The following is a 12,329-nucleotide window of genomic DNA, read 5'->3' on the forward strand; positions in this document are numbered from 1 at the left end:
CAGATACTCTGGTCTTTGCTCAGAATCTATGGAGTGTCCTGGTTAGTAATACCGACCATGCACAGAGAGATGTTATTTCTCCAAAGGCTTTCGCCAGGAGCATTTTCCAGTGCTTATTTCTAAACATTGGCAGGCCGGGTAACAGTTGTGTGTTGTTGTCATTATTATGATTATGATTATTATTACAACTACTACTTCCAATATTGCTACTAAGTGATTGCAAAGGAGGATTGATCCTTAAAGAAGCTGCTAACTGTGTAGCTCCCTTTCCAACTTTTATCTATATATTGGTATTCTTTTGTTTAAGGAGAGCTTTCTCTAAACAAACCTCATACAAAATCCATCACAGTAATTAGTGATGGATTCAGGCAATATAGCCATTCAAATATGGCTGTCCTCTGATCTAGAATGAGCTGATCAAACACCAGAAAGCTAATTATTTCAGACACTGTATAGTAACAACTAAGCCCAAATGTGAACATCTACAACCAAAAGAGGTATTATTTTATGCGTTGGATGACAGTCTCGGGATCTCCATGTATCAAAGTTAGTACGTATAACACATAAGCTTTCCAGAGCAATCTCACTGCCAGGACATATTGATGTGGACCTGTGCAGCATTTCAAAATAAAAAGCAGGCTAGTGTACTTGTTCTCAAACTCAAAGAAACAGCAGTTTGCATTTGAAATATAATTTGTGAAAAAGGACACGAGGAATGCAGCAGTATAGCTTATTCTTAGATATTCAGTGCTCAACTCTGCTCTCAATGAAATAAAATATTAGTTTTGTGCTGTCTCAGGGGGACGAGGCTCCTGCCTGTACTAAGTGGGGACCTACAGCTCTATTTTGCATTTCTCCTTCCCTCAACTCCCATACCTTAAAAATAGTGAGAATACTTTTCAATGACCGATCCAAGTTCATTCACCCCATCATCCATCTGCCTTGAAATAGTTATGGACTACTTTAGAAAAATATTTCAAATAATGCTAGGAGTTTTCTTCCTTCCAGTTCAACCTCAAACTAGACATACTACGAATCTCATCAGTGCTTTCCATTTAGGATAAATTATTCTGGCTTTTAAAAAAAATCAAACAAATCTCTCTCAAAGCTTCACTTCCTTGGACAGGCAGGCAAGCAAGTAACACAAACGGCATGAAAGTAAATGCTGCTTTGCCACGGGTGATGGTACTTTGCTGCACAGCATGCTGAGGCTACTAAGATGCTTCACAGAACAACAGCCTGTGGTCTCAGTCCAGCAAGTCCTACTCAAAGGAGTAGCCTTTACTCACATCTGAAACAGTGCTGAATTTAATAGCATTGAAGGAGTACAAACTAGCCATGCAAACAAGCACTTCCAAGGGTAAAACAAGAGACTAAAAATAACAGCTGATAAATATTTTGCAACATATACCTGTACTGGACAAATGGACATTGCCTCCGTATTTCACAAATGCAATTTCTAACATCCATCTCAGTAGTACTTACTGATATGAAAGCACTAGAGGCACTGTATTTGTTGTTGCTTTTGAAATATAAGTCCTCACTGAATTCAAAAGGGAGTAAAGCTTAAAAGCATTCTACATGAAAGGCTGGTTTTGATTCTTTGTTAAAACTCATTCACTTTATGAATGAGAGAAATCTATACCAAAATTTAATCACCAATTTAGAATATTAAAAATGTTAAATGCTAAAATTTTAATATACAAATTAATTTTGGTTTTTTAATCACTGGATTTGTCTATTGCAGGAAAACATAGAATTTTTCCACATTTATTTATGTTTTATACTTGTTTTCATTTCCCCATGTATTACAAAGTGATTGAATTTGTTAGGTAGTGAAGAACTTAATCTCTTTTCTTTAAATTTTCCTGAAGAGGAACAATCATTTTTGTTATTACAGTGAAGATGTCATACAGTAAAGATTTTCAAGGACTTTAGTGGAATTAAACAAGCACTTGCTTAATCTTACAGACATGGGTTGAATTTTGCAGTTCTTAGTTACACAAAAGGTGTTGAATGGGAGTTTTGTCAAGCAGTCAGGATCTCAGACACTAATAACCTCTCAGTTATTTTCTTTTTCTCATTAGTAGTCTAACAGCTAACAGACTAATCTGAAGCTGCTACGGGATGCAAGATGAATTACAGCACATCAAGCTTCCCCTGTGAAAACAGGTAAAAAATCTCAGGCAGCATCTCTCAGATGGTACCCAAGGTGAGCTCCTGAGCAGGTACCAGCCCACGGAGCCATGGTGGCTCCAGCAGAACTAGCACTTTGCATCACCAAGGTCTGGCCCTAAAATTAGCCCACAGAAATTCAAACAAAGGTATTTTAAGAAAGGCACTTTGGGGTGGTGATACCTGAAGCAATTCATGTGCTCTGGTGACTCAGTTAGGGGGATACAAGGGGTTGATGCCAGGAGGCTTTGCTCTGTGCCCCTATGTGTACCTGCCAAACACTTTTCAGGCAGGAGCAAGGAGGATGGTGTTGGCCGGCTTCCTAAGTGCCCAAGGAGAAGGGAGATGGCTCAAAGGGTGCCATGGGTCCTTTAGTCACCTTTGGGAAATGTGCAGAGTTGAGAAAAAAATAGTTACTTCCGATTGCACACACAGAAGATTGGTAAACCTGGCTTTAGTAGTTCTGAATTTTTATTGCCGGCATAGATCTTTCTCCTCCGTGTGAGAGGAGAGCTTCTTACATGATGTGAAGGAAAAATATAACGAATGGGTGCTTCAAAAATGTTGCTATATACTTTTGCAAAACAGACTGAAATTAAGCATCACATGCTAGTCAGGTTAAGTCTTAAAATGTATGCTGCTTGCTAAATACCCCCTTACATAGGACTAACTGCTTCCAGTCTGGAAAAAGCCCCAACCAAATACTGTGATTAATTTTTCCTCCAGAATCTTTTCGTTTTGTCCCATCTTAAATCAGTTCTAGTTCCACACAAGTAAATTAACTGAACAGAGCCTTTTCAATTATATTAAATAAGGACTGTAACAATAAAATTATCCTCTGATAATTCAGTATTTTGTTTTTCTGTTACTCTGTATCATGGAATCCTCAAATTATGTGTGATTTACTTGGGTAAAATCAAGTAAGAGGATCAACATTTCCTTAGGCTTGTACATATTTTAAATTGCTGATACCTTCCTGAAGCATTCAAACAAAACAGCCTTATAAAGGAATCCAACAAATGTGGGAGTAAAATATTTTCTGAAGCTTCTTTTTAGACTATACACAATAATACAAATGAAAGCATGAAAGAGTGTTGTATGAATTGCTATTTTTTTCTACATTCAGATATCTATAATGGAGAGTTAATTAATATTTTGCAAATGTAGTAATTTCTTTCAGGAAGATAAAAAGATACACTGAGAAGCAGTGTTGAAACTGTGAAGAAGTTTCAGGAAAAAATGCATATGTTAGCATTAGCTGAAGCTAAAATGTCTGCTAACTATAAAGACAGATGTATAAAATGCTCTCACATGCAAATCCAGCAATCATTTCGAAGTGCAACCCACGGCATTTTGTATATTTAAACAAGCATTATTATAAACAAAACTCTGAGCCTAGTGCACAGATACAGGACAATTATTTACTATTCCTATAATCAGAATACTTTTTTCCCCCAAGTACAGATTAAATAAAGTAACAACATATACTCAAAAAACCCCATAAATTTGTTTTAAAATTATATTAATTTGGAAGCAGTAGCCTTGTAGCAATATATTGATGCTGGAGAAGAACAGTACTACTTTTTCCTTAGCTCTATCATCTCTTACAATTGACGGAGCTGTTAAAGAAAGTTTTCTTAAATTGTTAGAACACGTTTATTTTCTTGCAAATTAATTCTTTTTAACTCTTTATGATAGCTTTGAATCCCATAAAGAAAGATGAATTATCACATACGGAGCCCAAGCTGTGAAACAGGAGGAGACAAATAGAGACCCCTACTGTGTTTAACAATGTAGAAGAAATTCCAGACTGACAAGAAAAAATTTCTGTCCTTTTTCTCAGCCTACAAAAGCTGTTAGTATGGATTTGAACAGTGGAGGGCACCCTTGCTATGCAAAACCCGGTGCTGACCTGGCACATTCGGTTTGGTCTATTCAGTAGCCTGAATCTCAGAATTTGTTGAGTAACAGCCACCTGTGGCACAGGCACTAACTGTACTCTGGTTAAAACATTTGCAGTTTCTAATCTGTGCAGCGAAGCACTTCACTATATCAAACACTGGTGCCTTTCTCTGTGGACGCAGATGTGGAACAGATGCAAGCTTCATTTATTGTTTGCAATACCTGTGCAAGATATCATATTAAGTAAGACCTGTGCTATGCTTTTCAAAGTCATGTAAACAGCTACACGATTGGCTGTTATGGCACAGGTACAATAATTTCAGGTTGGCCAGAATTTGTGTACAAATAACGCGGATGTCTGTAGGAACTAAGTTTATTTGGAATGCATCAAGTTTTATTTGGAATCCTAAAAAAAACTCAATAAAATCGAGGTAAATGCTTCTAACACAGCTGATATGAAAAAAAAAATGAAAACCAAACCAAATAAACTAGAAGAAAGAGGGAGATTCTGCATCTGATTCATAGAGATTCTGCATCGCTTTCCTTGGAAAGTGCCTAATTAACTACATCTTAAACTACACAACTCTTAACAACCTGCATGAATTAATGAATTAACCATCATTTTTTGAACAAGCACAGAAAGAAGGACAAATTTGGTTTTGGAGACTTGCAAGACAAGGAGCTGATGTGAGGACCAAATCCTGCATCTCCAAATTATCTCAAAACTGAACTTACAAATTCTGGGCTCCTTTGAGTAAAATTACTCACAACCAGGAGCAACTTGAAAGAGCAAACCTGGCACAGTTCATTGCCAGTTGTGCAGCTCAGTCATTTTGGTCTTTCACCATTCCATACACTGCAGTATTGCCCAGGACAGCAAAGCCGTAACAATCTAGACAAATCCTTTAGCTTTCATCATTTCCAGCTTCAGGGACATTAATGCATCAACAAATTCATAAATGAAAGCTATCGAATGGCACCAGGAGAAGGGGTCTCCTGAAACGCTGAATGGTGACTCGGTTTTGATTTTCTGGAACAAAAATATGGCAGCACCTGCAGGGTTAATTAAGCAGCTGAAGATGCTGGGCTCCACAAAAAACCTCCTTTTTCCTACTTTAAGGACTGTAAATACTTGTGCTGGACTAGATGAGCATTTGATAAGCTGTACAGCATGTAGCAAACTCCGAGGGATCTCTAGTTAACACTCAAATTCAGTGTTAACACTTAACAGAACAGTGGTAAGCCGTGCTGCCAAGGTCAACTGCACAGATGTACTAATTGTATTATGAGCTTGACATCTAGTGGCCACCCCTGGCAGGGCAAAGCAGGCAAAGGTTAAATCAGCAAGCCTTGTCAAAGCACTTCGAGCTACCCACCCTCAGGGAGAGGAGACCTCGGGAAGCTTTCTGGCACTCCGCGATCCCACCTTCTGGCCGGCATTCCCCGGCGGATCTCCCGTGGCCACCCGCGGTGGGACTCAGCCGCGCAGCGCCCAGCTGCGCCCGGCCCGGCCCGCGCCCGGCCCGGCGGCTGCTGCAGGGGCTCAGCAGCCTGCCCGAGCCGAGGGTGTGCCTCCCTTCCTGGCTCCGAAGTTTGGGAATATCTTCGGTGATTCTTTTGCAACCAGTGATAGCGTTCAGATTTCTGGGAGGGGGGAGTGGTGAAGCTGGGGGTGCGGGAGGAGGAACACACCACACGCACCAGTATTAGAAAGTGTCAATAAGGATTTCAGAAGGGCTTTTTGTAAAGATTTAGCTTACACTATAATAATAAATATTGTTCAAGTATGTTCACTTTTTGCACCCTAAATATAGCAAGGAAATAATAAAGCCCCCTCTGTTTAATCCTCTATCTTGTCACTTTTTAGCTCAAAATAAACAGATTTTTCAAATGTGTTGCGTTATGGTTTTCTATCACCATTACAAGCATCTATCTTTCTGGCTTTCACGGTTTTGAAGGGTATTTCCTTGATAAGAAAAAACGTTCTCTAGGTCTAACAGCGCTAGAACTGAACCAGATCCTAAAAGTACATTTTGCCCAAAATTCTCTTTTTTGAATTAATGGAGAACCTTCCCTACATTTAGTGGGAAATTTTAAGAGCGCGAAGGAAACAGAATTGACATTGATATATAAAATTCAGTATGAATGTACTGCTAGAACTAGATTTATTAGTGCTTCCTCTGGAAAAAAAAATATAGACAATTACTCTCATTTTACAAATACAATATAATAATATAAATTATTTTTATATGCTTTATTGCAGAAATTGTGTCAGTACTTAACTATTTTAATGTCATGCCTGACCTGGTTTATTATCAGCAAAAGTGATTGACTCATACCCTGGCTGCTGGATAGTCAACAGCTATGCTTGTCTATGTTGGGCAGACAACAAATCAAATGAAGTAGATATCAGGAAAATCTTCCCAGGACTCAGACTATTTTTCAGATGGCACTAATACCCTTTATTAATTAGTTTATTTTTACACTTTTTCTAGTGCCACATGTTTTTTGAATTGTAGCTTTTCCTCTATTTTAGGCAAGTAATTTTCAACAGTTAAATGTATGCATATTAATAGCTTAATTACACAGAATTTAAACAAACACCTTTCAAAATTTCCTCCCTCTCACTCTGAAAAAAGCGCCCTTAATGTCTGCCCCAGGAGATGGTAAGACTTCAAGACCAGCATCACCAGATAAAATCTGACCCAGTTTTGTCTACTTCCATTGTTATACATACATCAGCAAATTGGCCTATTGCTGTAGTTTCCTTATTATTCCAAATATTTTTCTATGGCCAACACAATTCAGTGCAGAGTATTTTTAAAATTACACAAACACAGATGTTACATAGTTTGAATGTGAAGTCTCTACTGTAATGGCAAAAGTATTTATATAAAATTTCAATTACCATTTCTAATCAAAGGGACAATTTATAGCCATACTAATTTGGCCTTTATTTTTCAAAACAAAAAACCTTCTCTTACACTTGCCTCAGAACAAACATTTGCAAAATTCATATAAAATTTATGTTTGCTGACAGCTGCTTGTTACTTCTCAAGTTTGAAATGCAACAGTGTCTAAGCAATAGACAATAACTTCAATTTCATATGGAGGAATGTTCCCTTAAAATTTGTTTTAACACTCCCTATATGCAGATGGAGTGACCACACTTCCATGAGGCTGGCTGCTACATACTGAACTGTGTCTTTGCTGTAGCTGAGCCTGTGTGTCTGTGTACATACTCCAGAAGAATACTAAGTGCTGGCACCAAACTGCCTAAACTGCACAGTCCATTCCCACTTTACCAAGATGAAACAGATCAATTAATTTAGACTATATTGTATGTATTGAAGAGTGGGAGAAAAAAGAGGTCCAATATTTTGAAAAATGACTGAAAAAGGCACATTAGAAAACTCTTTTTACACAGTTCACTACAAAGTATCCCTTCCACCTCAGGCTAAACAATAAAACATCTTTGCCAGAAAGTTCACATGAAGAAGTCCAAAGCACCATTTGTCAACACTCTTACCAGAAACTCACTTGCACACCATAAGAATCACTTTTCAGCACAAAAAAAAACCAAAAAAAACCCCCAAAAAACCAAAAAAAATCCCAAAAAAACCCAACCAAAATTTAAAAAAACCAAACAAAACCCCCACAAACAAACAAAATACTTTCTATTATCCTACATTAAAAATACAAATGATATGTCTATGGTTTAATTTTAAAATTAAATGGAGTTGAAGAATTTTTATTGTATCTACAATTCTGATTCATTTGTAATCTGTTGAATTAGGCAAGTGTATTAGAAATGTAATTCCAGCTATTACAATGCATTACATTTACTGAGAAACTGAGATTATTGTATTCTACAGGCAGTCATCTGAGTCCTGCTGCTGCTGCTTTTAAATGATTTCCAGACGATCTTCTCATTTAGCAACCTTAAATTGTGAGGTTTTAACACATATTTTTGTTCACTTTTCTACACTGCAATTATTCAAGAAATATATCATCATCAACTACTTGTTAACATTTTTTTCAAAATTATTTAAAAATATATTTTTAGCATTTCACTTTTGATTAACAATTTCAAACAATTTCGACTGTATATCTGTAGTTGATGACATACTAATTATCTTCAGATTTCCAACAGTTTCTCCCCACCATGATAATGTCCTGTTTGAATGCAGTTTGAATGCTGTAGCCCAAGCTGGCTATACAATTATTTGTTTAGATTCTAAAACTTTTGCGATAACATTAGCATGAAAGTTCTACTATGGCCAGTCAGCCTAAAACCCAGCCTAATGTTTGTCTTCCATCCTGCACCCTAAACTTCCATGTTTTGCTCTGAGGCTATGAATGTCCCTTCACTGAGAGGATTATATTTATGGGACATTAATTTTTAAATGCTTCATTTTATAAAATCTATTTTGAGGTGATATGAAAGATGATTTTATTAAATTAATACTAAAGTTCATTTGCTCAGTCTTGCATTAACTCCTTTGGACACAAGGAGCAAAATTAGTTAAAAGGCTACACATATGAAATAATACTGCTTAAACAGTTTACTTTCTTAAAATGACAAATATTCTTGTGCTGTGTGAACTATTTTTGGCCTGTTGCAAAATATACTCAGGAACCATAGCAATATCTTGATCACAGCTGTGAACAGAAACTAAGAACACTGACTTGACAAGAAGTGTTTTAATTTGCGAGACATGGAATTCTCATTATATCTGGCCTATAAAATTGTTTTCAAGTATGCCAATCATTGGGCTTCCTAATATAATGTGTAAATTATTTACATTACACTAATATGCACTAGATAGCCCTCTGCTCCTGTAGCCTGTCTCCACCTTGTTCACATTTCTCAAATGAAAGTGCAACCCCAAATTTAGCTTGTTAATTCTTAGCCATCAAGGGTTTCACTCTATTAATTAAAATATGTTTTAATAGAAGGAAACATAGTCCATTTTGATAACAGCTTTCTAAGGCTGAAAAGTATTTTTACATTGTTGCATTTTAGGGCTGCTGTGAAAGCCGATTTTGTGCTATTCAGGGACCACAATAATAACGCTTTAAAATTCCTCACTGGGATGCAATGTAGTCCTTTTGATGGAAAGACTGTCTTTCTCATTCGGCAGAAATAAATCCATTCATTTGATCATGTAGTCATTGAGGGCAATACAAAACAAACCAAGTGTGAGAAATTCTATGTGATGAAGTAAACAAAACAAACCCCCCCCCAAAAATGGGGGAAAAAAAAACATTTCCATGACAAAAAGATTCTTTGTCCTTAATCTACCCACCATATGCAAGCGTTTCTTTTTAGCATATCTCTTGTTCTAATCTCGGGTGACATGGCTACATAGATAAGATTCACAAAACAAAAGAAAAACCTAGTTTAACAATTTTTTTCAATTTATTAACTCACCAGGAGTGTCATAATGAAGTAGTGGGGTTTTATTTTCCTGTATTGAAATGGATTCAGAGCATGTAAAAGTTTATAATGCTAATGATAAATTCTTAGACCTAGAGCCCAACCCAACAGAGATGGGCTCAACGAATCCTGCTTTCATAATAAAATACTAATTCTTATCTGCTTGTCTATATTAATTTATTTTACATGACCACAGTTTCCAAAGGGAAAAAAAAAATTTGAAAATGCACTGCTTTGCTCCTCCACTGTGACAGGAGGAAGCATTTCTCTGTGTGCCTGTTATTGTCAACACCCAAGTGGATTTTCCCGGAGCAGTGGCAGGAACCCCCTTAGCAGCTTTGGACAGTGTGCGACTTGCTCCCTGCCTCCCCAAACACCCTGGGAAGGAGTGGGAGGCTTAACAATTTGCCAGTCTGACAGATGTTTTAACCTTATGAAGTGGATTCACGCTGCCTTAAGCTTCAGGGCTGTAAAGTCCAGATACAATAGTCAAAATCCTCCTCAAGCTTCAACTTTGCTGCCTTTCTTTCCCCACAGATGCAACTTAAGAGTAATTATAGTTTTAAAGCAGGAGAAGGACTTTTTTGTTTTCCTTTTTGAAGGGGGAGAGAGAGAGAGGAGATAATATAGTGGAGCGAGGGGCCTACACAGAAAGCAGAAAACATTTGAGATCCCACTTGGTTATACAAGAATCTAAGAAATCAGTGGGCTCTATGCAAAGAGGAAAAGAAAAAACTTTCAAGTGGAAGCTCTCAACTTAGTCCAGGAGAAGAGAGCATGGGCTGTGGTGTGCCTTTGCACGCTGCAGTGCCAGGGACTACTAAGGAAATTAAAGTAATTAAAAAAAAAAAAAAAGAAAAGGAAAAAGGAAGAAGAAAAACGTGCAGCCCTATTCCCGAAAAGAAAATTACAGCAAAGTGGAAATAAAGCAGGATTACAGTTCAAATCTCTCCAGCTTTGGACACTTGTTCACTAGCAGCCTGGCAGCCCAGATGCATAAAAGCAAGTGTGCGTGTGCCTGCGTGTGGGGAGGAAGCGAGGAATGGCGGATGGGCGAGAAAGTAACCTTTTCCCACTGCTTACAGCCGGCGCGACAGGGGCTGGTGGCGGTGGTGGCACTCCGTGTCACCTACCACTGATAATAATTAGAGTCGCAGCAGAACCAGGAGGCGAAGGGGGTAAGGCAGCGCAGGGGGGAAGGCTAAAAGCTGCTGTTGAATTCTCTCGAAAATAATGAAACCCACTCCTCTGGCCCCGCGCACCCGAGCGGCCTTGCCCGCTCCTACCATGGTCCCCCCCGGTCCCCCAGGGCGAACGGGAGGAGTTGCCGGGGCAGCCCTCACAGCCTGGGCGGGAGACCTGGGGCCACGGGGGCATCCCCAGGCAGCGGCCGCCGTCGGACTGCCCCGGGGCCCGGCAGCCCACGGCCCGCGGGACCTCCCTCGGCCCCGAGCAGGGCACCCCGGCCCCGGCCGCCCTAACTTTCCAGTCGCCAGTGGGGAGAGCGGAACATGGCTTCTGTCCGCTCCGAACCTCCGCCAGGAGGGAGCAGGAGGGGGAGCAAAGGGGATACCCAATAACACAGAGAGAAGGAGCGCAGCGGAGAGGAGGAGGAGGAGGCAGGCGCTGCTCCGGGGCGCCCGTTCCGGCAGCTGCTCCAGCCCGGGTGAGTGGGGAGGGAGGGCCGAGCCCCGCCGCCAAGCCCAGCCGCGATCAAAGCGCTGGGAAGGCCGGGAGGTTGCTGCTGGGAGGGCTGGTTAGGCAGGGGGTGGGCTGCAGAAACTTGACTAAACTGTGAACTTCTCTGATCCGCTGCCTCTTCCCCCGGCTGCTCTGATTCCCATTCTCCCGCTGCAGAGTAATTGCGCTCCCATGTTCACCATCACCATAAATTCACCTATCTCCATCCGAAACACACTCACAAAAAGAGAGCGAGAAGGAGAAAGAGGCGACGGGAGCCCTTACCGTGTTCAGAAACTACCTCTGCTTGCAGCTCTTCGTCCGACTTGAGATGCTGGGGTTTCGCTTGCTTTCGACGAGACATGCTGCTAACTGAGCCGTCTTGACTCTGATTTTTGCAGAGGCATCAGAGACGTGGAGGTGGCAAGGAGGGGGGAAGGAATTAGGAACGAAAGGAGGGGGCTTGGGGACTTCAAATAACTGTTCACAAATAAAAGTCGAGTTGCAAAACAAACCAAACAAACAACAGAAAAGGCAACCAACACCTCGGGGAAAAAAACAAAAAAAAAAAAAAAAAGCAAGGCTAACCAGCCAGCCAAACTGGGAGTGAGTGAGTGAGTGCGCGGGTGAGCGGGTGAGCGAGCGGGGGAAGAGCGGGCGGGGTGTGCGCGGGCCGGCGGGGTGTGCGCGGGCCGGCGGGCTGGGGCGGCTGCGCGCAGCGCGCATGGGGCTCAGTAATTATGATTGTGAATAATGCATGGCGATTAATGGTGCTGGGGGCGAGCACGGATTGGCGCGGCTCCAGCGGACTCAGGCTGCATATGTAAATGAAGGACGGGGCTCCGCAATTAGCCGCTTCACTCCGCCAAATGATGCGTCTCCCCGGCACCGGCAGCGCCGCCTGCGAGAGGCACCGACCGCGTCGGTGGCGACGGCAGCGGCAGCAGCGGCGGCAGCAGCGAAGCACACACGCACCACGCAGGAGGGAATCTGTTCTGCACACACTTTACACAACATATGTGCAAGGTTCACTTGTTGGGAAAGGTCACGATCTTCGCTTTTCTGTCTGTCGTGCTTTCTTCCCCCCCCGCCCCCGTCTCTCAGTTTCTTTTGCTCTGCTTTCTGCTCTCTG

At 40.8% G+C, this 12,329-nt stretch overlaps 1 protein-coding gene across 1 annotated transcript in view; it reads right to left on the reverse strand.

Moving 5' to 3' along the window:
• SALL3 (spalt like transcription factor 3) overlaps positions 1-11,592 on the reverse strand; it is a 20,758-nt gene extending 9,166 nt beyond the window's left edge. The window contains exon 1 of the mRNA XM_053947482.1: positions 11,483-11,592. Within this exon, the coding sequence (XP_053803457.1) occupies positions 11,483-11,561 (79 nt within the window). The 5' untranslated portion in view covers positions 11,562-11,592. The remainder of the gene's footprint in view (positions 1-11,482) is intronic.
• Positions 11,593-12,329: the final 737 nt, after the last annotated feature.

This window comes from Vidua chalybeata, chromosome 1 (assembly GCF_026979565.1).
Source record: "Vidua chalybeata isolate OUT-0048 chromosome 1, bVidCha1 merged haplotype, whole genome shotgun sequence".
Lineage (NCBI taxonomy): Eukaryota > Metazoa > Chordata > Aves > Passeriformes > Viduidae > Vidua > Vidua chalybeata.